The 23,591-nt window shown below is 59.5% G+C and overlaps 3 protein-coding genes across 11 annotated transcripts in view; 1 reads left to right on the forward strand and 2 right to left on the reverse strand.

The window, feature by feature from the left end:
• Positions 1-2,534, forward strand: part of CDH15 (cadherin 15) — a 29,921-nt gene extending 27,387 nt beyond the window's left edge. For both annotated transcript variants that reach the window (XM_037878158.2, XM_043526328.1), the window contains exon 14: positions 633-2,534. In XM_037878158.2, coding sequence (XP_037734086.1) covers positions 633-830 — 198 coding nt within the window. In that variant the 3' untranslated portion in view covers positions 831-2,534. The remainder of the gene's footprint in view (positions 1-632) is intronic.
• SLC22A31 (solute carrier family 22 member 31) lies at positions 2,154-11,301 on the reverse strand. 3 transcript variants are annotated; one of them, XM_037877926.2, is made up of 9 exons: positions 10,908-11,301; positions 8,060-8,163; positions 7,731-7,885; positions 6,501-6,669; positions 5,402-5,547; positions 5,046-5,148; positions 4,391-4,605; positions 3,527-3,638; positions 2,154-3,042 (listed from the first exon to the last, which is right to left on the reverse strand). In XM_037877926.2, exons 1-9 carry the CDS (start codon positions 11,271-11,273, stop codon positions 2,625-2,627), a joined length of 1,788 nt encoding a protein of 595 aa, XP_037733854.1. In that variant the 5' UTR covers positions 11,274-11,301; the 3' UTR covers positions 2,154-2,624. The 3 variants fall into 3 exon arrangements, with proteins under 3 accessions (XP_037733854.1, XP_043382264.1, XP_037733855.1); XM_043526329.1 differs by lacking the exon at positions 10,908-11,301 and adding an exon at positions 9,475-9,537; XM_037877927.2 differs by lacking the exons at positions 7,731-7,885; positions 10,908-11,301 and having other exon boundaries at positions 8,060-8,157.
• A 4,306-nt stretch (positions 11,302-15,607) lies between these two features.
• The window catches only part of ANKRD11 (ankyrin repeat domain 11), a 227,911-nt gene continuing 219,927 nt past the window's right edge, over positions 15,608-23,591 (reverse strand). For 5 of the 6 annotated variants that reach the window (XM_037877957.2, XM_037877958.2, XM_037877955.2 and 2 more), the window contains 2 exons: positions 22,274-22,366; positions 15,608-20,941 (listed from right to left, as the gene is read on the reverse strand). In XM_037877957.2, coding sequence (XP_037733885.1) covers positions 20,756-20,941; positions 22,274-22,366 — 279 coding nt within the window. In that variant the 3' untranslated portion in view covers positions 15,608-20,755. The remainder of the gene's footprint in view (positions 20,942-22,273; positions 22,367-23,591) is intronic. The other variant, XR_005222248.2, reaches the window with a different exon arrangement.

Genomic DNA, 23,591 nt, shown 5'->3' on the forward strand with positions numbered 1-23,591 from the left:
CACCCCCACTCGGCCGAGCTCCCCGAGGGCTGGTCTGCCGGCCCCAGGGCCCTGCGCGGCTGGCTCCCTGCCCCGCGGGTATTACTTGTCCAGCATCCAGACCGGGCTAGGCACCTGCCGGGACAGACCCAGCCCTCCCGCTCAGGGCAGGGGCTAACGCTGGCGCAGGAGGGAGGGCACTGGGGTCCCACACCACACTCAGGCTGTGACTGGCTTGACGTGGGTGGGGCTTGGGGCTCCCATGGGCACCACGGGGCTCCCAGGCTCCGACTGAGGGGAGGGCAGGCAGCTGGGGCAGGCCAGGCACTGGCTGGGGGGCCAAGCTAGGGTATGGAGACAGGTGCCTGGCCCCGGCTGGGGGGCCGAGCTAGGGTATGGAGACAGGTGCCTGGCCCCGGCTGTGGGGCCGAGCTAGGGTATGGAGACAGGTGCCTGGCCCCGGCTGTGGGGCCGAGCTAGGGTATGGAGACAGGTGCCTGGCCCCGGCTGGGGGGCCGAGCTAGGGTATGGAGACAGGTGCCTGGCCCCGGGGCTGCTGTGCTACCACTAGCCAATAGCTGCCGGCTCCTGCAGCTGCCCCCCTCGGATCCAATGCCCCCACCCAGGCCTCACAGCCCTTCCTCCTGCCCCAGGGGCTGGACGCGGCCGACAGCGACCCCAACGCCCCCCCCTACGACACAGCCCTCATCTACGATTGCGAGGGCTCCGGCTCCGTGGCTGGCTCGCTCAGCTCCATCGTGTCCAGCCTGACGGACGGCGACCAAGACTACGACTACCTCAGCGAGTGGGGGCCGCGCTTCCGCCGGCTGGCAGACTTGTACGGGCACTAGGGCTGGGGCAGGGAGGGGGACTCATGGGCCGGGGGGGGGGGGGGGGAGGGAATCCTGTGAGCAGGGAGCTGGGCCCTGCCCAGCGCTGGCAGGGCCTGGGAGCAGCCTCCTCTGCAGGACCCGGCTATAGCGCTGCTGAGCCAAGGGCAGCGGACACCTGCACAGCACCAGCCTTTGGAACAAGCTGCGTTTAAACAGCAAAGCCCCCCCGGGGCACAGGCAGCCCCCCCACTGGGGGGGGAGGGTGTGGCTGGGAGAACCAGCTTCTCAGCCCTGCCTCTGCCCACGCACCAGAGCCAGGAGGGTGCAGGGATGTGAGAACTGCACTGAGACCCGCGTGTCCAGCTTGACCTGCAACGAGCACCGACCAAGCTGCAGGGGGAGGCTCCCTGCCCAGCTGCTGTCCAAAGCCCAGAGCAGCACACGTGGCAGAGGGCACAGCCAGCATTAACTTTAGCCTGGCGCTCAAAGGGCAGGCTGGGGAGCACCAGGTGGAGCAGCCGGGCAGGGCTGGCTACAGGGGAGGTACGTTCTGCAGCAGGGCGCAGGGCTCCCTTACAGCAGACAGAAGGGGCAGAAGCTGGCTAGGAGAGGGCAGAGAACACAATGCTCAGGAGATCAGGGTCCAGGGAGCTCAGTGCAGGAAGAGGAATCAAGGCTGAAGCCACATAGGAGGGCACTTCCTAGAGCCCCCGGGGACAGCCAGGGCCCCATGCCAGGCTGTGGGCCCTGCAGGAGAATGCCCTGGAGCAGCTACCGGCCAGGGGGCCTGGGGAAAGCCAGGTCCTGCAGAGGCACCCAGCAGGGGGAATTGCCCAAGGGAGGCTGCGGGAGGGGCAGGGCAGAGGGGGGAAGCAGTAGCAAGGCACAGCTGGTCTGGGCCTGGCAGTGCCAGACAAGCAGGAGGGAGCAGGGCAGCAGCCATGCATGGAAGGGGCCCCAGGCCGAGCCACCCCCCAGGCCCTGCCTGGCTGGGGCGCTCAGGGCACGGGCAGCACCAAGCTGGGACCTGATGAGGGGAGAGCTGTGCCAGGTCCAGGAGGCAGGGCTCTGACCCGTGGGGCGGTTCTTACACAAGTGCCAGGTGAGAATCCCCCCTATGGCAACCCCCAATAAAGAGACTTGGAGCACAGTACTGGCTGGAGCCGGGTGCTGCATGGGCAGGGGGCACCTGCCAGCGGAAGGGGAGTGAAGCGCCGCTCCTGGGCCCAGCTGTGGGCCCTGGACTGAGGGGGCTGCCCAGTGCTAGGCCAGGGCACAGGTCCCGCAGCCCAGCCTCCTCCCCCCAAGGCCCCTGGAGAGAAAACAGAACCAGGCCCAGGGTAGAAATAAGGCACATTTTATTGGTGAGCCACTCACCCGGCCAGGAGGCACAGGGACTGGCGTTCCCTAAGCCAGGAACCCCCCCTCGCAGCCAGGCTCCTTAGGAGGGGGTGGGGGGCACTTTCTCTTCCAGGCCCCGCTCCCTGCAGGGCTGGTATGCAGCAGGGGTTGTGGGAGCCCCCAAACACCCTAGTGAAGCAGGGGACAGCCAGTACAAGGCTGCGCATGGCACGTTAACAATCACTCCAGGGCCCAGCACGGTGCATCTCCAGGCGAGCAGAAGGGAGCCGTGGATTAGCGCCTGCTGCCTGGAGACAGTCATGGAGGCTGCACCGGTGCGATGGGCCCTAGGAGGCACGGCACACAAACAACACAGCCAGTTAGCACCGGAGACGCCTGCAGCCCCAGGGCAGGTAACACTGGCTGCTGCCCCCCGCCCCCTGGGCACAGTCCACAGACAGCCCTGCCCAGCTATGTCTCCTCCTGGGGGTCACCGCCTGGGGCAGGCTCCAGCAGTAGCTGCCTGTCCCGCGGGGGGGTGCGCCGGTGGGATCTCAGCATCCTCTTGGTGGCAGTGACGAGGTGGGCATAGTCCTGGGCCTCGCAGGCCTGGCCAGCGCTGCGGGGCGAGAGCAGAGGCAGGTGGTCCCTGCGGCGAGAGGAGCGGAAGAGCGGGGGCCGGCGCTGACTCTCACCATCCTGCAGTGACTCGGGCAGGCCCTTGCCCTTGCTCTCGGGCAGCAGCATGATGCTGAGCACGGAGAGGATGGCGAAGGAGGCGAAGACCACGTGGTGCAGGAAGAAGCCCCGGTTGTTCTGGATGTCCATGATGGGCCCGGCTGCTTTGCCCACGAAGCTGGCAGCCATGATGAGGCCCAGCCAAGCACCCCTGCAGCAGGGGGACACAGATCAGGCCCTCACTGGGGGGACAGCACCTCCTGACCAGAGCCCGGGGGTGCCACAGCCCAGCGTGGCAGCTGGGGCTTTGCCCTGACTGGGCAGCTCAGAGGCAGGAGGTGCGGCCCGAGAGCTAGGCTGGGCCTGGCCCCTGCCCGGGCGAGCAGCCGAGCACCATGTGGAGCAGCCACCAGGCCTGGCCGTGTCCTCCCAGTGGTGGGGCATGGGCTGGCTGGGGCAGGAGGACATGGGTCATGCCCCATGGGACTCTGCCATGACATCCAGGCTACGGTTTGGTTGACTCGAGGGCAGCCCCCAGGCACTGGATCAGAGTGCGGGAAGCTGGCTCTGGTCCCAAGGGGTCCCCCTTGAGACTTAGTACCCACCCCCCAGGAAGCCAGTGCGCCCCCCCCCACCCCTTCCGGGGCCTGCATCGTGCACTAGCCCATGGCTGCCGTGAGGGGCCCGTCTCCTACCTGACCACGGTGGGAAGGACCTCACTAGCAAAGAAGATGCTGAGCATGGTGACAGCCTGCGAGCATGCGATGCCCACGAGAGAGAGGGTCAGGATGATCCAGTTCAGCAGATCTGGAGCGGGAGTGAGGGAGCAGAGTGAGCACATGCCACAGCCTGGCTAGCTGGGGCCTTGGGTGCAGGTGGGCTCCAGCCTGGCTCCCAACAGATTTACAACACCGGGATTTTAAGCCCTGCCTGGTGAGTGGGGCAGGGAAGTACCCATGTGCCAGCCCAGGGAGACTGCCAGCAGCCGCTCCCTGAGCGGGACAGAGTGGGCGTATCTGTCCAGCCCATTTCTGGATCAGATGCTTTGGGGACTTCCACAGGGAGCTTGAGATGAGGTGCGCTTGGCCACGAGCTCAACGACCACAGGCAGCTACCAGGAAAAGGACACCACCCCCCACCATCCACCCCTGGGCAAGGGGCTGAGCACACCCCCAGGCCCTCCCAGCAGATTCCTTGGCTCTCACCACCCCGGAGGGAGTAACTCCATGGCTGCGGGTGGTGGGGGAACTAGCCTGCAGCAGGAAGCCAGGTGGTTTGGAGTCCCAGGCTCGCAGCATGACTTATCTAGCTGGGGAAGCCCAGGAGCCAGTCCTAGGAATGGCTGGGGTGGCTTGCCCTGCCCTGGGGGGCTCAGGGACTGGGTGAGCAGCCGAGCACGAATGCTGGTTCGCAGTTACCGGGAGACCCATGGAGCTCGCTCCTTCCCTTCCCAGGGACCGGCGCCAGCATGCAATGGGGCAGAACCGCTAGTCCCCATGGGCCGGGGCAGGGGGCTGAGCAGCGGGGGAACGGGCCAGGCCAGGCCCCCTGCCCCTCACACTGTGTCAGGGCCAGCAGCAGCAGCGAGGCGACGCCGGTCAGGATGGTGCAGAGCAGCAGGACGGGGCGGCGCCCGAAGCGGTTGACGGTGAGGCACAGGAAGAGGCAGGCCGCGACCTCCAGCGCCGCCAGCAGGAAGTAGGAGAAGTAGAATTGGGGGCGGTAGGGAGCCAGGTTGCGGGTGAAGCAGTACCGGATCCCGCTGCCGATGAACCTGCAGGAAGGGCAGGGGGCGTTGTCCTTGGGGAGGGCAGCTGAAGTGCGACCTAGCTAGGGCACGCGACGCGAGCTGGGAGGGTCTCAGCCTGGCCGCCGGGCGAGCTCTGTGCCCATCACTCACCGCCATGCAGCCTGCACAAGCAGCTCTGCTCAGACTCAGGGAGAGCCGGGGGAGGCGGGTTGGAGGGAGGGACAGCAGCAGAGCTGTGCTGGGGGGAGCTCAGGGCTGGGGCAGTGGGGAGCGTTTGAGGCGGGGCTCTGGACTGAGAGGCATCAGCAGAGCTGTGTGCAGGGGGGAGCCCAAGGCTAGAGCAGCAGTGGGCTGGGAGCAAGGCTGCCCTGGGGCGTGCCCAGGAGAGCCAAGGTGGAACAACGTGGAGCAGGGAGGCCCATGGTCCAGCCATTCCCTGCCCGCAGCGCGCGGTGGGTCCTTACGCCGTGAAGCCGAGGATGAGGCCGTTTCTCCAGATGACTCGGGTGCTGAAGACCTCGCCGAGCGTGTGATAGCGTGGCAGCGGGGCCCCGTCGCACTCCAGCTCTGGGGGCACAAGAGGAGCGCGGTCAGCCCAGCTCCAGGGCAGAGCCAGCGGGAGGGACGGAGCCGAGGAACGGCAGGACCGAGCGCGTTAGTGTTTCAGCCAAGGCCTGGGGGTGGAGGGACAGGGAGGAGCAGCAGGTTCGGACTGGAGCGGGGAGTGCCCACAGCATAGGGCTCAGCCTGACTTCGACCCCTGGCCTCTCCCAGGTCGGGCCCCATGGACGCAACCGGGGCCCTCGGGCCCAGCGCTCACCTGCTAACAGGTGCTCCTGGCTGTAGAATTCGTCCTCCAGGGTCACGCCGTTGCCCTCAGCAAGGGCCCGCAGACCCTTCCTGCCCTTCTCCAGCTGCCGCGTGGCCAGCAGCCAGCGGGGTGACTCTGGGAACAGCGACGGGCAGCTGGAGGGAGAGCGTCAGCAGGGTCACCACAGGCCCAACTTCAGCACCCGGCTACACAGAACCCGCTCCCACGACAGACCCCACCGTGCCAGGCGGGGGCAGCTCTGCAGGGAGTCCCCCCAGGCGAGGGACGGTGGCACCCGGGAGGCAGAGATGGCACCAATCCAGGCCAGGCTCAACTGTGACCCATCTCAGCCATCTGCTCCGCACAGTCTGGGGTGCACTCAACCCCGGGAACCGGACAGGGAACCTGCACCAGCAGCGCCCCCCAGTGCCTGCAACAGGCTCCTGCATCCCCCCAAACCTGGGGCCAGCAGCGCAGGGACCCACCCGCTGCTCCTGCCCCCCAATGGCTGCTCCCTGCCACGGGTCCACTTGAGGAAGTGGACATCCCCATCCAGGGCTAACTGGGCCCCTGCTCTCTCTGCCACCCCCACGCCCTGCAAGCCCCAGGTCTGATCAGGCCACAAAGCTCAGAGCCAACCTGGAAAATAAATTAACCGTGTTTAATCTGCGTGGAGCAAATATTTACCTCCGGCCCCACAGGTTCAAGGGCCCCTTCAGAGGCAGCCGGCGCCACACTTGAGCTGAAGGGTCTGGGAGCGTCTGACCCAGCCGCAGTCCCAGCGTCGCTGCCAGCTGGTTTCACCGTCACTGGGACGTGTGCGCAGGGGAGGAGGTGGCGCTGCCCATGTTCTCTGTGGGCTGCTCATCCCATGGAGCTGGGGGCTTGGGTCCCTGCCAGCACCTCCGCTCTGGCACAGGGGGCTGTATAGGTCAGGGACGGGTGGGGCATGATGGGGTCCAATGCCTCAGGGTAGGGCTCTCCCCCCGAGCCACTCCAGCTCCTCGGCCATCTTCCCACGGGTGTGCAGCAAAGCCAGGCTGGGCCTGCCCGCCCCCAGCCCGGGCCTGCCCGCCCCCAGCCCACCCGCGGCACAGCCGGTCCTTACCCCCAGCAGATTGCCAGCAGAGCCAGTGTCAGCGTCACGGCCCCCTGCAGCAGCCGCCACTGCCGACACAGCACCGCCAAGCCCGGCAACAGCAGCTTCCCGGCAACCCAGAAGAACCCCGCAACCATGACGACCATCAGCCGGTGGGGAGGGTCGCACAGCTCCAGCCCTGGGGTGGGGAGACAAAGGCAGACCGGGGGTCTAAGACTGAGTGGGGAGGGTCGATTCACACTGCATCGGGCTGACACCCGGCAGGCCACGGGCAGCTCCGCACCAAGGCGAGCACTGGGCAGGGGCACAGTGGGGCCAGCTCCCTGCAGGGACTGCCACCCTCTCTGCTCCCCGCCTGACCTGACTGACGAGGGGCGCTGCAGAGTCAGGCTCCCCCACAGCCCCTGGGTCACCTCTTCAGAGCAACGCACAAGCAAGAGCCTCTTGGGGCTGCTGCCTGGCCCCCACTGCAGCCCTGGGCAACGTGGGAGCAAATACAGCCCCATGCAGCTCAACTTGCACAGGGGCCGACTCCCGAGGTGACGGTGCGCTCTCCCCGCTCCCCGGGGCTGCAGCAGACACCCCTAGCCTCCAGCTCCCTCCTGGCTGCCACTCCCCGCCGAGCAGGAGACTGTTAGCCGGAGTCCCAGGGCCAGTTATGCTGGTGTTTCAGCGTGACATACCTGGGCATCACGCACTACAGAGCGGCTGCCCCGTGAACCAGCAAGGGGCCATACAGCCCAGGGTCACGTCACCCATCTGCCCCTAGGGCTCCAGCCAGGAGGGGGCAGGACAATTCCTCATCCTGTTCTGAACCCCGCCCCTTGCTGATCAGCTGGAGAACAACAATGCCCACCACATGGAGGGGTTACACTGGCAGGCGACCCTGGGATGGGGCAAGGACACGTCACCCCAGACCAGACCCAAACGGAGCCCAGCTGGGCTCTCCACTCCCTGGCCTGGGGGGGGGCGGGGGGTGAGATAAGCTACAGAGGTAATTACTTAGACCATTGGCTCTTGGGGGCAGGGACAGCTGGTCTGTTCTGTGTTCGTACAGCGCCTAGCGCCACGGGGTGCCAGTCCATGTCTGGGACCCCGAGGCGCGACGGTAATACAAATGACGACTACTGTAAAAGCCAGGGCAGGGGGCCACATGCACAGGGCCATGGAGCTCCACGGGGTTCCCTCTCCTGGAGCAGAGAAGGGGCGTCAGGCCGGTGGCGGACCAAGCGGACTCACTCGCGACGTAGAGGGAGAGGAAGGTGCCAGCCAGCGCAGCACCGAGGAGGAGCCGCAGCGACAGCAGCATGAAGTAATTCAGTGCCAGCGCCACACCGATGCCCAGGGGAACCGCCAGAACCAGGGAGAACACGAAGGTGGCACGGCGGCCAAACCTAGAGAGGAGAGCCAACGGCAGTGAGCTGGGCAGGGGTCAGACACAAAACAGCCCCCCCCGGGCACACATCAGGGCTGGACACAAACCCAAGGGGCAGGGCTGGTTATGGACAATGCTGCATCTGGCCGGGTGGGAGGGTCTGATCAGGGGCCCATCATGGCTGGTGCTTTACCTGTCGCAGGCCAAGCCGAGTGCAATGCAGCCGCCGAGCCAGCCCAGCAGGTGGGTGGTCTGTTCGAGGGGCACCTTCCAGCGATCCGAGCACACCAAATCCCACTGCGAGAGGAAGGAAGCGTGAGCCACGGAGTCCTTGACGCTGCCCTGAATGGGCCTAACACATGGGGGGGCCTGAACAGGCCACTCAGGGGACACCACGTCCACCACTGCAATGCAACCCCCGCTGGGCTGGACCCGTGCAGCTGTTTAGCTGGCACCCTGCTCAGAGGTTTCGGGCAGGAAGTGAGAAGATTCCCAGGCCCAGGTGAAACCACAGGGGGGGTTAGAGAAGCAGGATGAGGAATTCAGCCAGGCCACTGAAGCGAACACCCTGACTCCTGGAAAAACAAGCCTGGAACTTTGTTTGTCCCATCCAGAAGACAGGACCCTCCAACAGCACGTGGATTCTGGCACCACAGCCCAGTACAGACTCCAAGGGGTGAGAGCGTTTCCTCCAGCATCCCAGACCAGAGCCATTTCCTGCACTGCCCTGGGGTTTCCCATCCAACCACTGATCAGGTCTGACCATGCTTAGCTAGCCAGGTCAGACAGGCTCTCTGCCTAAGGCGGTAGAGCTGAGGCAGGGCGGGCCCTGAATGCAAGGCAACCTCCACTCAGTCTGCCATGCAAGTCCATCCCTAACAAACAGGGACCCTCCCCAACCCTGCACCGAGGGAACCAGCTGCACCCTGAATGCAGGCGCCCCTGGGGGTCAGTACAACTGGCATCTCCTTTCCCCTCCCCCTGCTGCCCAGGGATGGCAGGGAACACCTCGTCCCTGGAAAACGGTCTCTGCCAGCAAGTGCAGAAGCAGCAGCAAACAGGGAAAGGAAGTAACTGCCCGGGACATGCGACTCTCCCCCGCTCCCCAAGGCGCTGCTGGAGAAGCAGAGCCTGGCCAGGGGGATGGAGCACCCCCACCAAGCACAGGAAGACCAGGAGCTCTCACCCAGGACTCTGTCCATCCACCCGCTCCAAGGCTCAATCTCCTTCCCCTGCACACAGCCCCCATGGAGCACAGACCCTCCCGGCACATCCGGCCTGGGCAGCAGCAGAATCCAGCTCAATCTGCCCCCGACCCACCCACAGGCCTCCCAGTGCTGGGACCACCCTTCCAGGGGGAGCGCTAATCAAGGTCCCCAGGCAGTTGGTGTCAGCACTGGGATTCGGACTCTGCTGCCCCTGCTCCCACAGCACAGACAGGGGCAGGGAGGTGCAGGCTTTTCAGGTCAGGGCACTTCCTCTAATGGCACCGTGAGCACGTCGCCACGGCCTGGGGAGGCAGGGCTCTTCTCCCGCCCTGGGACTGCCATCCCCACCCAACATTTTGCAACAAAGCTGCAGCTAGGTTTGTGGATTATGCAAACGCACAAGGAGACGGCAGTTGGGCCACTCTGCTGGGGCCACCCGTGGAGCCATCTTCACCGCCTGCCCCCAGGCAGACCCACGTTTAGCGCCAGGGGCTGGCGCCTGATCAGGGCTCCTGCAGAAAAGCCAAGGCTGCTATCGCCTGTTAAGGGTACACAAGGTGTCGGGCACCAAGGTGTGTGCAGAGCCCGCTCCAGGATTCACCCCCAGCCCGGGGCCTTCGACCAGACACCAGGCCTGGCACTCTGCAGCCAGCACGGCTAGGACGGGCTGGGCAGACTGGAAGCTAGAGCAGCCCGTGGCCCACAGCTCTGCCAAGGGGTGGGCAGATGAGAGCAGCATGCAGGGCTGGAAGCGCCCAGGTCCCTGTGACTCAGTGTTCGCAGCCTGTCCCGCCCCCCCGCCACCATGGGGGAGCAGGGCCCTGGGCAGCAGCAGGTGCATCTACTGCCCAGCGCGGTGTCTGTCTGGGGGTCTGCACGCAGAGAGCGCCAGGGGCCGGTCCATTGCTGGGGGGTCGCAGCCAGCTCAGCATCCCCACCCCACGCATGGACACCTGGGCAGCGCTACCCCAGCCAGGGCAGAGACATGGGGGGCCAGGCAGCAGAGAGCTTGCCCCCGCCATCTGCCCCCCAACAGAGCTGGCTCACCCCGTCCCTGGGACAGCCCCCGCCCCCTAGCACTCTGCCCCCCAACACAGCCCCCCCAAACCCCTCCCGGCTCAGGGCCCCCCCCGGCCGCTCGCTCGCCCCCCCCGGCCGCTCGCTCGCCCCCCCCCCACCTGAGGGCCCCCCCCGGCCCGCTCGCTCGCCCCCCCCTCCCGCCTCAGGGCCCCCCCCGGCCGCTCGCTCGCCCCCCCCCCGCCTCAGGGCCCCCCCCCCGCCTCAGGGCCCCCCCCGGCCGCTCGCTCGCCCCCCCCCCCCGCCTCAGGGCCCCCCCCGGCCGCTCGCTCGCCCCCCCCCCCCGCCTCAGGGCCCCCCCCGGCCGCTCGCTCGCCCCCCCCCCGCCTCAGGGCCCCCCCCCCGCCTCAGGGCCCCCCCCGGCCGCTCGCTCGCCCCCCCCCCCGCCTCAGGGCCCCCCCCCCCCCGCCTCAGGGCCCCCCCCCCCGCTCGCTCGCCCCCCCCGGCCGCTCGCTCGCCCCCCCCCTCCCGCCTCAGGGCCCCCCCCGGCCGCTCGCTCGCCCCCCCCCCTCCCGCCTCAGGGCCCCCCCCGGCCGCTCGCTCGCCCCCCCCCCTCCCGCCTCAGGGCCCCCCCCGGCCGCTCGCTCGCCCCCCCCCCTCCCGCCTCAGGGCCCCCCCCGGCCGCTCGCTCGCCCCCCCCCCTCCCGCCTCAGGGCCCCCCCCCCCCGCCTCAGGGCCCCCGCCGGCCGCTCGCTCGCCCCCCCCCCGCCTCAGGGCCCCCCCCCCCGGCTCAGGACCCCCCCCCCGGCCGCGCACCTGGGTGACCGGGCTGGAGCGCAGCCCGGCGGCGGGCAGCTCGTAGTCCCAGCCGCGGGTGCAGGGCCCGGTGCGGTTGGGCCCCGCGGCGCCGAGCGCGTAGCGGTAGAGGAGGCAGCGGCTCCAGCCCGCGGGGCCCCGCGGCACCGAGGCGTTGAGCAGCGCCCGGCCCGAGAGGTTGCGCAGCGCGGGCGGCAGCAGCGCGGGGTCCGGGCGGCAGCGGTGGGCGGGCGGCGCCGCCAGCAGCAGCCCCGCGCAGAAGCCCAGCGCCAGCGCCGCGTTGGGGGCCCAGCTGGCGGCCGCCAGGAGCCGGGCGCGGCGCCCGAAGCCGCCCGCGGGCCGCAGCAGCCGCGCGTCGAACTCCATGGGCCGGGCGGGCCGGGCAGCGCCGCGCCGGGCCGGGGCACCGGCCGCTGGCCCCGCCCCGGGGCGGGGCAGGCCCAGGCCCCGCCCCCGCCGGGCCAGGCCCCGCCCCTCGCCGGGCCAGACCCCGCCCCCGCCGGGCCAAGCCCCGCCCCCCGCCGGAGCACCCGCAGAATCATTGGATTGGGGTTGGAATTGACCTCAGGAGGGATCTAGCCCAGCCTCCAGAGACCCCCCCCCCGGCTGGGCCCAGCCCCCTGCTCTGAAATGGGGCGAGGGCCCCCCGGCTCAGGGCTGCGCCCAGGCCACCTTCTGGTTGGCAGAGCCTTGGGGTGCCAGTGAAGTGTGTGTGTGGGGGGATCGGGAGCGGGTGTGATCAGCACTGAGCCCCGGGGAGGAAAGGGAAGCTCCCGGGCTAGGGGTGCTGATAAGCCGCTGATAGGGAAGGAGGCGCAGAAGGGGCCACGCCCAGCCCTCGGCAAACACCAGCCCTGCTAAGACCCCGAGGAGAGAGGGCACCCCGGGAGGGGACTGAGGTGGCCCAGGCCTGTCCCAGCAAAGAGCAGCCAGCCTGCGGGAGGAAGAGCTTGTGACTTCAAACTGGACCAAATCCTTGGGAGCTGGAGGTTGCCCCTAAGGGGGGGTGGTAATTCCCCTGCACCCCCCACCCTGGAGGGGCCACCCCTCGCCCGCAGCTTGATAAGCAGAGGGGGATGCTAGGGCAAGCAGGGTGCTGGGGCCAGATCTCTCCCCTCCCTCCACCTTATTGCAACGGGCCCAGCCCCCCTCTCTATTAACCCAGGGAGCAAATACAGAGTCAGGCTCCAAACCCACCCAGCCGCACCCCGTGCACATTAGAACTGGCCTGGGTTCAGTGGAGGCCAGTAATCTGGGGGGAGGGATAGCTCAGTGGTTTGAGCATTGGCCTGCTAAAACCAGGGTTGTGAGTTCAGTCCTTGAGGGGGCCATTTAGGGATCTGGGGCAAAAATTGGGGATTGGTCCTGCTTTGAGCAGGGGGTTGGACTAGATGACCTCCTGAGGTCCCTTCCAACCCTGATATTCTATGAATTCCCCATAACGGCTCCACTGAGGTGACACGCTATCGAAATCACACGGCGAACCAGCACTTCCAGCAGACCTGCCTCCTCTGCAGGCAACCGCTGGGACGTGTCTCAGCTGCAGCATCCAGGCCCAGCTCCTCAGAGCGATTTGGGTGCCTGCTTCCCATTGATTTCCATGGCAGCTAAGCACCTACATCCCTTTGAGGATCTGGCCCCTAGTGATTCATGTGAACTGTATTATTTAGCTTAGAGGCTTCTCAAAGTTACCTTGTGCTCTTCACCCCTCCCCCCCACATCTGTCTGGCTCCAGCTGTTGTCTGACACTCAGCTTGTAAACTCCTTGGGGCAGGCCTGTCTTTCTGTACAGCACCTAGCACCATGGGGCCAAGACGGCTAGATACCACTGCAATGCCACTAATGAATCTCAGTGGTGCCCCTCACATGGCTGGAAGGGGACTGGCCAGTGCCCCCCAAGCATTATCTGCTTTATTCCCTTGCCTGGGCTCTGTGAATCCCAGCATTCACACTGCCTGGCTGGAGCCCCCTTCGTGTACTGCCTCATCTGTGCAGCACAGGTGCAGCTGGGTGCTGGGAATACGGTGAGATTTGTCTGACAATGTCTAGGGAGCCCAGCTGAGATGGGGACCCCATCGTACCAGGCACCGCACAAACAACAGATATTCCCTCCTCTACAGAGCTTGCAATCTAACTAGGCTGCCTTAGCTAGCTTGCTTGGGACTCTGGTTAGCTGGGCTGCCTTCACAGCAACATACACTGGTAGGAGTAGGACCTACCAAAAGCGACTGGTTGGGCCAGCTTGTGCATTGCACCCTGGCAGTTGTGTGCAGAATGGGGCTCACAGGGCTGCTGGCACCTTCTGAGAACAATCATGGCCCTGAATTTCTGGGCAGCAAACAGGCTTTGGACATGTTGCACCAGGTAAGAGCTTTAAGGTGGGTGCATCCAAGAACCCAGTCTCCCAGGATCAGTGCAGTGTGACTGACCAGGCTTGCTGACCAGGTCTTGCTGCTTCAGGAAGGGTAGTGAGAGCTCATGGATGATGAAAGAAGGGGGCCCTTGTGCTTGGTTCCTTTGGGCAAAGAGCAGCCCTGGGCAGGGCACCGAACCTTAGCACGGAGCTTCTCCCCTGGGACAGCAAAGTGAAAGTCTACAGGCTGATGAGCTGAATTCATCCTTCCACAGCCTTTGAAGCTTTCTGCTCACAGGTGGAGGGGTGTGTGGGGTGCCCAATGCCCAAGCCACATGTTGCAAAGGCTGGGTCAATCAGCATACACATGCGTTCAGCCTAAGTTTTGGCTCTGGGGACAAATAATCGGGTGCTGCGGGTAGATTGATTGCGATAGGTTTAAATAGATCCAATGGGACTTGGCAATGAAAATGCAGCCTGGCACCATTCACCAGATCTAAGCCGCTGAACACCTTGACTAATATTTACATTCACCCTGCCCTTCCCATTCTGCCTTATCTCCTCCCAGCTGTGTTTGCCTTTTCTCAGAGCTCCTTCCCAGGGAGCTGTTTGTCCTCCTACAGTGCCATGCAAGTCTACTTGGTTCAGTTAAAGGTTCTCTTTCCCACAGCTAGTGGGGGGCTGGGACCACAATAGAGGAGAAAGTCTTGTTCATTATTATGCACCCTGCCAGCCTCTCTTGCAGCGGCACTAAAGTACTGAGAGTGGCACGTAGTCATCTCTCCTGGGACAATGCTGCGGCACTGCACAGAGGAGTGTTACTGAGAGTAAAAGACTTTAATGAAAGCACACGCTTTGATGAAAACCTATACTGCTAACTAGATGGAGTTAGGAATGGCCAAAGAACAGGAAAGCCAGGCAGCTCTTGGGGATGGGGAGTTGTAACCCTGGCTAAATTTGAAGGTTGGTGGTGCCAAGAAGGGGGAAAACACAAATTTACATTACAGACCATTTTAATCTGTAATAATTGTCAAGAGGTTTCATGCTCTAAGATGTCTCAGAAGCAGGGAAGGTGAAGGATCCTTGTGCATTGCCTGGATCAGGGCAGGATTAGAAAAGGGCACTGGTAACAAAAGGCTTGCCACAGACAGCCGGGTTGTGAAATCTCAACATTCTGTATCAATTAAAAAAGCTGAAGGAAATGGGATTATGGTCCAGGTGGGCTGGGGCATGTCTCTTACTGCACCTGCTCCATCCCACTACACAAAACACTTGGGAAGGCTCTGCCTACGAAACTACTGGTTCTTCAAGTCTTTGTCCATGTGGATGGTCCATAAGTGACGTGTACGAGTCACACACAGACAATAAGTGGGATCCACACGGACAAAACATCTTAAAGCACCACAGTTCCAATAAGGTCAGAAACTCTTCTGTTTCTGGCTACCTGCCCCCTGAAGATCCATAGCTACAGACTGGGAGACATTTAGGAATTCATAGTGTCAATGTCCAGCAAGATGCATGGCCTGGAAACGTGCTGAACTTTAGCTTGGCTTCCAGCTGCGTATGGTGTTGTAGAGCAGGAGGCTCATTGGGGCTTGTGTGGAGCACTGGTGACACCTAGTGGCCTAGTGAGGTCAGCTGGAACTCTGTGCAACACTGACTCAGGTGTGTGATTCAATTGTGTGTGTCCAGCAATCACCGACTGTTTCAGCTGCAGCTTCTTGAAGAAGTGGATGCACTTGAGGAACGACCAACAGGACACTGCACCAGCAGGAGGGACCATGTGGGTCTTAATCCCAGGCTTGGTTTCTTTCCCTGTAGTGGGGTGACTGCATAGAAGACCTTCTAAAAACCTGGTTTGGGAAGGGAAGGAAGAGACGGAGCTGCTGATCAGGACAGCAGTGACTAAGCTGTGGAGGGAGCTAGCTCCTTTTAGGCTTCTGATCAGAATGGTCACTATGGGCCAGATTCAGCCCTGGCCTAAGATGGTGCAACTCCACTGAGTGGGGCTGCTTTTGGCCCTGTGTTTATAGAGACTGTAGTTGGGGAGTTATCTGAGGAGATACAGGCTGTAGGTACAGTAATCCGGCACACCCCTGTGATTGCCCTGGACTTTACCCCCAGGCAAGTTCCCTGCGGAGGGATGATTGTTTGTATTCCAGTAGTACCCAGAGGACCTATTGTGCTGGGAGCTGTACGAACAGCTGGTGCCCCAGACACTGAATGGTTGCCTGGAGCTGAAACCACTGCGTACTCCTGGGACAGTGAAGCTAAAGGGGTGTGAAACAGTAACAGAAAACCCGGCCTCGGGAAGGTGAACCGGCAGAAATTCACAAACAAACCTTCCTTTTTTTTTTTTTTTTTTTTAAATTTATTTACGAACATTATCTTTGAGGGACAACAGCATCTCTCTGGCGCTCATCTCTGTACATGCAACTGTAGAAAATAACATTTGTATTCACTTTGTCTCTGTCTGCAGGAAGTTGTACAGCGAAAGGACAGCAGTGTCGCGGCAGAGCGGTGGCATCGGCAGCACCAGCACTGCCAAACAATATGTACACAAACTACATTGTAAAAAAAAATTACATTGTTACATTACAGACAACGCAATCTTGCCGCTGTTTTACCCCACATACTACGCAAGTTGGACTAGTACAAATAGAAGGGTGTGAATTGACCTGTGAGGTATTTACATTTATATACAGTCTCAGAGAAGCATTACAAGGAGGGAAATTTACACTGTTGAGACTTGAATCCACGTAGCACAGGTGTCAAAGATAATACAATGCTTTAGCTATTGTTGCTTTAAATTGCTGATTAAAGGTCTCTCCATGCTTATACAGATTAATTGATGGTTATTTAACAAAAGAAAGAACTGGGCTTGAAATTAATAAAAAAAATAAGTGTTATTTGTGGCCATATTCCTGTGTTCTAGAGAAAGAAAAGCATTCCTGTATCCTCCCCACAGAGCAGGAGAATTGGCTGGCCTATCAATTCCCCTCCACTTGCATGGAAAGTGTGTGCTGCAATTTAGCTGGCAATACCCGTGGAGAAAACCAGCCACTGCATCAGGCAAAGCCTAGCCCTGAAAGGAAGAGAAAAGGAGCAAAAGGACTCGAACCCTGGAAACAAAGGGCTCAATGTTTAAATAAAAAAAACATTCGGAATACATCCAGGGGTGCTACAAATCCTGACCCTCTGTAGGCCATCGATACATTCCACAGCACAGAGCAGCCTCCTCCTGCATTGTACCAGTCACTCAGCCCAGGACACGGGGAATTCCCCCAGACAGGTTTGTGCACAGCACAGGCATAGAGAAAACTCCCTTGGACACACCACAGCAGCATGGCGAGATGGAGCTGAGCACCAGCACTGCACACGGCCAGGGACAGCCTGTCCGTTTCACCGTACAGCCTGAGGAAGGGAGCTAGGGATTTTATTTCTTAAGTCACTAACACAATGTAGTTAGAAGAAACTAGTTACCGTGACAGATCACTCGCCTCAGTAGCTTTGCATGCAATAACCCTCATTCACTGGGGGGAAGCCTAGTGAAACCGTGCGGTTACACCAGCCAAGAATCTGGCCCCGTAATTCTTTCCAACTCTCCAAAACAATCCCAGCTTGTGATGTGATGCCGTGATTTGGAATCCCAGCCCCAATAGGCCAAGGGTACTAATTCAATAAGTTAGTGGGGAAAATCACCTTACAGGAATGTGCTTCAACTGGCTTTTCTGAAGCAGCCTGGAGGAAAGCGGTGATCCGGCAGGCTGCAAGACTGTCTGGTTCCCAGCTCAAGTAATCAGGTCACTCCATAACAGCAGCTGTTTAAAAAGCCAGTGGGTGACAGAGTGAGAATTTGAACCTAGAGTGCTGAGCAAGGGGAAATGCCCAATTTGGCAGCTTCTCTGACTCCCTAGGTGCCAGAACTGCTGCTCCTCCTCCACTGGGATCAAGCAGGGCTTTGGTTTCTCCACTAGCTAAATGCGAGACTGATTCCACTCCGGACTTCCCCCTGCTCCAGCCCTCCTGCTGCTCTCGGCCCTACCCTGCTGTGTTATCTGGGTGGGCAGCCCAGATCCCAAAGCACTGGGAGAGCCTTGGCTTCAGACTCCAGAGCTTTGCCATCTAGGCTGCTCACTCCAAAACGCACAGTACGGGGAAAGCGGACAGGGGAGCAGAGCAGCAAGGCTGTAGGCAACCCTCACACTGAATTAGTCAGAGCTCCTCCCCTCAAGCCTCCCCTGCTCCCACAGCAGCTCAAGCACCAGGAGAGGAGGGGAGCTGAACAGGAATTTAAATGGTGTCTGAATTGGACTTTACCTAGCACATGCACCTGGCAATGTTTAAAAACAGCCTCAAAGTAACCAAGTGACAGGCCCCCAGGTGTGTCAGTCCATGCATCCCCCTCCAGCCCGTCAGGGCACAAGATGCAGCACACTCAGGGTACCTATATTTTGACACCACTCCCCGCTGAGCTAGTGCCCATGTTTCCTGTTCATTTCTCGCAGAATTATTTGAGCCCGTGTGTTTTAGCAGGATCCTGCACGGGTCACTTTCACACTGCAGACAGAAAGAGTCCACTTGTTGCGGTTGCAAAGGGAGCAGGGCTGGCTGGCTGACCTACAGGCCCAGACAGTATGGAGTGAGCTGGCCCATTGGTGTGAGCGAGGACCAGAGGGCACAGAAGAGGCATTTTGCATCTGCCTCCAGCCACATCCTGCACATCTGTGCTTGGGTACAAACATTGCCAGCTGCATTAAGTACGGACTCCACTATTACTCCACTGACAGCCACACACTCAACAAATACAAACCTCTCTGGAACCAGCCATGGTGCCATCACCCAGCAATACAGCAGCAGAAACACCCAGCATCCCAGCTGAAGTTACAATTTCACTTAGCACCCTCCTGACTGGGGCTGTTCAAATCCAGAGCTCCAAACCAGATAATTTAGAAAAATCAATGCAGTGTGCACCCCAGCTGAGCTGGAGCCAGAAGACAAACTTTCCTTAAATATACAACTAGAAACTGCCCCCCACCAAGGGCTTAATTCTGAGCAAACCCCTCCTTGCTGTGGCTGGCTGAGTGGTACCAAAGGAGGTTTTTAAGCACACAACTGAGTAATGCCTCCTGCCGGGTTCTGGCTCCTCAACAAAGAGCTTTTGCTCTCTTAAAACCAGAGACAGACAGCTGGCTTCTGCGAGGGTGCAATGTTCAAAACACCAGGAAGAAGCTCACAGAACAGGATGGGGCTGGAATCTGCACTCCCAGTGATGTGGTGAAGGTGGCCTCCAGACAGCCTGTGATGTAGGGGTGTGTCCCTTCTCTCTAATTAGACACTTTCCCAACCTGATCAGCTAGTCTGCATCAAGCACACTTTAGTCCTGAGTAACCCAGCACAGAAGCTCATTCCGACTGACACATGACTAATGGCCAAACCCGTCTCTTTCTCAGAAGCGACCTGAAGTCCTGCCTGTCAACACTACAAGAAAATGCTCAAGGAAGATGTGTGCATCGCCCTGCACAGCACATCCCCTGCTGACCACATCTAACTGAAGCCTTGGAGCAAGCGCTAACAGAGCCACCCGGTACCCCTGGACATTGGGCCACCGGGGCAGTGCTGGGCCGATGGAACTGGATAAAAATCACAGCTAGGCCCCAGCATGCTTATTAACGCCTCAGACACCTGGCAGGGTATCCACCACACCCTGAAAAGCGAGGCAGAAAGGATCCCACAAGCAAAGCGATGCTGGATGCCCAATGGCTGCAGCCTTGCAGCGGCCCCAGAGCATCTTTCGGCCCCAGCTCACCCTCACAGTCACTTTCCCAGCTGTGGTGCTTTATTTCCACCCGTGACTCACAGAGCAACTGGCTTCTTTATCCAGAACTCACAATACTCGTAGCGCACTAGAATGGCTGGTCACAATGAAGAAATGGCTACAAGTTCCGCCCGGCTGCCAGGCGGCCTCGCCCTCCCGAGGCCACGCGGCTCCGAGTCGCTGGCTCCCCAGAGTACCGCAGCTCAGGCTGTGGGAATGCGGTAAATTGTCGGTCTCTCAGCCCAAACGTGCAAGTAACATCTTCTGAATTCCTCTAGGCCCAAGCTAGCATGTGTCAGGGTGGGATTCCCCCTTCTTCCTCTCCTGTCCCCACCCCCCAAACATTCCTCGCTAAATCTGACGCACAGCTTCCGAATCTGTGCAGGTGGTTTCACTACTCCACTAAACTCAAAAGGGCAGGGGGAAAAGGAAAAAAACTAGACTGTGTTAAAAGAAGAGGTCAGCGCTTGGAGATCTCCACAACAGGGACTGCAGACTGAGTTAGTTTGCAAGGCCTGAATCTCAGAAGACAGGTTTGAAATACTGCACACTGCACACCATTTTGGCCCTTATTTTTTTCCTTGAGAGGGAAAGTGCTGCCTAGGGTGAACTATACATACAAAGATAATTTCAATTAATTTATTTATTTCTTTACACATAACTGAAAGTGATGTTACAGTACATAAGTTATTTACAACTGTGCAGTAATGTGTTGCAAAATAAATTATCTAGAAGGCAGCAAAAGTACATTGTTAATGTATATAAAAACTGTACAGCATTTATGGGATACAATTTTCTTTATATGAGTATTGGCTCTGTAGTGTTTTCAAGTTATGTTCTCAGAAAGAGAAACGAAATGCCCAAGATTAAAGGAAAAAAATATATATAAACCACATGGATTTTACTCCATTAAAAACATGATCGGCAAAGTCCTGGCTCTCCGTCACCATTTTCGCGGTAGACACTCACCGTACTAGTCACGTGCGCATAACGTGCCAACTGCCTCCTCACTCATCCAAACGTGGTGACGAGCAGCTACTTTATGACGACTCAGAAGGCGTCCGGGGTCGGGAGCCGCAGCTGTTTGCACCTCCGGAACCGCAGCTGGGAAAGCTGGATGCTTCCTTTTAGTTTTGCTTTTAATTTGTGACGTAACCAGGATGGAACGAGAACTATAAAAAACCCACCGTCTCCTCTGCAGCTTCTCCAAGAGGAGATCTGCGGACAAATGGAAAACAAAGAGCTTGAAATCGCCATGTTCACAAGTACATGAACTGCATGGTTGCTGGCCCTGCTCAGCAGCTTCTGCAACACACGTGTTCTTGAACCTTTTCTCCTCCCTGCCTCCGTCAGTCTCTCTCCCCCTTGTCCGTTCAGACGCTCACTGCTGTGTACAGGCTGGCTGCCCTCTGCTGCAGCAACCGGTTTGACAGGAGATGCGTTCCCCCACTCCCGCTGCCTGGCGTAGCTCTGATCAGTCCAGAAGTGAGGGAGACGTCGTGAAGAAAGTGCAATTATTTTTCTTACTGTTTTGTTTTCTGCCGATAGATGCTTCCTCCTCCTCTGACCAGGGACTCATCAGCAAGTGGTAAGGATGAATGTGAGCTCGAGCATCTGTCCTCGGAGGGCTCCCGCCCTTGCCAGTTTTCAGGGAGAATGTCTCCTGGTTTTGTATTGTCATGCCGGCAAGAGCACAAAGTCATCGTTGACATCAACCATCGGCACGTAGAACGAGGGAACCTCGTTCACGCAGAGGGATTTATGCCCAGCTGGATCCAGCTCCTGAACCTTCAGCTGCCACTCCATTCGCTGCACCGCATTCAAGGCAGCGGCTTCATGCTGCTGTCGCATTAGCAGGCACGTCTGCACCAGAACCCAACGCCCAGCAGAGACGGGGGTTCATAGGAGAGAAGAGAGAAGACGACAATCACTTGAGTACACTGAACAATTGCACTCTGGCAGCAAGGCAATGGAGTCTCCGGCTATCATGTTGGACAGACACATTCCCAGCCAGGGACAGGTTCCACAGCAGACACTGGGTGCCCTTGTCGGAAGGAAATATACGCTTGGAAAACAGTCTGTCCAACAGGATTTTGAGAAGGCCCCACTCCTCCAGAGGTGCTATAAAACCTCAGAACAACACGCCAGATTAGAACCGTTTTTACCCCTGGAGGTAGCCAGGGTGAAGTGCTGGTTGAACACAGCCCATGGAGTGCTGCAGTTCGGTTAGTACATGGTAATACAGGCCCAATCAACGTGCAACACCGCACACTGGGACCTGCAGTCTCCACCTCTGTGTGAAAGATGAAGGAAGGAAGAGAGGAAGGGGTGGCTCACTGGTTAGGGCACTAGCCTGGGACCTGGGCTTAAGTCCCTGCTCTGTCTCTGTGCCTCAGTTCCTGTCTGTGAAATGGGGCAAGAGCATTGCTCTGCAGCAAGCCATGTTGTGAGGATGAATATGTTACAGATTGTGCGGGGGCCATGGAAGTACCTTAGACAGAAAGTCTATCTGAGGGACTTCCAAACAGACAGACAGGATGCAGCAGCTGGCCATTGCTTGGCAGACCAAACAGCATGGAAAAGAGGAAACCGTGTGGCCTGAAGGAACGAGCACAGGGCTGAGTCAGGAATTCTGCCACAGCCTCACTGCGTGATCGTGGGCAGGTTCAGTCTGCCTCATTTTCCCCATCTGCAGAACAGCAGAGATGGCCTGTCCTTCCCTAGCTCACAGCAGGGATTGCTCTCTGCATGGCACGGGAACTTGTAAGTGGACTGCACAGATGGATGCTGTCAAGGTATGGCATTTAGAACTGCTCACAAAGCTTTCTCCCTGGGGCTCCTTGCCCTTATCAGAGATTTTTGGAAACCACAAATCCCGCTTGCCAAACCCTGAAGCCAGGCACAGCCAGGTGCCCAGCACCAATGACTTACACTGCCACGCAGGAGAGCAGGGTTTAGGGCCTTTGCTCTGGGACAGCCTGCCTCTGGCTCACTGTAGGAATTGCACTGACTGACTGGAGCAGCAACCACTGTCACAGGAGAGACTGGAACCCTCCCCCTCTTTCACATTTAAAATGCCAAACAAAATATCCCAAGCAGGTTACAGATCAGCAACATCCGCTACTGACTCCTGGAAATGCTGCACACCCCGTGCACTGGAATCCCCAAGGAACAGCAGGGGCACGCAGCTCTCACCTTCATTCGATCATATTTGTCATCCACATCTTGCAACCAGGAAATAAACTGGCGAGCATTGAAACGATCTCTGACTGATTTGTTTTCATCTCCCTGCACAGGGAACAGCACAAAGGGGAATTACACGTTAAAACGTATCAATAAAATAAATACCCTATCAGACAGGTGCAAACCCCTCCACTCCCCACCACACATACAAACCCACCACACTCCTGGAAGAAAGAAGAGTGGTGGGTCTGAAGTAGTCAGAAGTGCACCAGCAGGGAGGAATAATGGGCTATGCAGCTCTGTGCTGCTTTCACAGCACGTTGCTAGAGGTTTCAGCCTGAGTGGTGGATGCTATGCACACAAGCCCCCTCCTTGCCTTCCCCACATGGAGCTGGAGCTGAGAATCTGTTCATACTAAACTCATTCAGTTCTTCCTTTGCGAACGGAACACCTGCAGCTCACCGAGTCCTTGAACTTGTGCCCCAGATCATAATGTCTTCTACATAGAGATTTCCATAATGTTTTTTTCTTTTTATCCTGAGAAACGCTGAGAGGTAAATCAGATGCATGGATCAATACGCTGGATCACTAATGAATCCCACTATACTGTCTGCAGCACAGGCCTCAGCTTCTGCAATGCAGCAGGGTGCTTTCTACAGAGATGACAGCTTTCTGGCAGGTTAGTGGTGCAGCTACAAAGCTTCTGGCCAGCAGGAGGTGCTAATGTAATCGCTCTGCCCCACTTCAGCTGATTTTAAACTCTTACGAAGCTGAACAATAATACTGACTGCTGAACTCTGACTCATTTTCTGTGCCGGTTCTTCTCAGCTTTCGCCAGCGCCACACTACGTGGCGTCAAAGGGGAAAAGCCCATCTCTGTGGGCTGCGCCGCGCAGTTTTGCTTTTCAAGGCCAGTCTTCTCTAAGAAAGTCATCTCATAGATTTCTGTTCTCTGTGCAACACAACTGGGGATTGTGGAACAGCTGCATGGAATGTACCGAAATAAACCTTTCACACGTGCAGATGGTTCTGCTCACAAGGAAAAGCAGAGGGGGCTTTGCAGCCTGCAGACAGATCAGGGGCCTTTGCTACCTTCAAATAGGCCTATAACGCTGGCTCCTGGATGTCATTCATAGACACATTTCTTTGCCCCCACGCACACACTGGGCAGCTGAACTTGTGACTTGGACCCTCTGGCAAACGAGTCAGATTAGTCAACAGCAGCACGTGCTGCGAGATCTCCCACATCGTAGCAGTGCGAAGGGAAGGGAGTTGTAGGTACCTGGGTGGGAAGCACATTAAGGCCTCCCTACACCCATCACTCTGAGAA

This window comes from Chelonia mydas, chromosome 12 (genome assembly GCF_015237465.2).
Source record: "Chelonia mydas isolate rCheMyd1 chromosome 12, rCheMyd1.pri.v2, whole genome shotgun sequence".
NCBI lineage: Eukaryota > Metazoa > Chordata > Testudines > Cheloniidae > Chelonia > Chelonia mydas.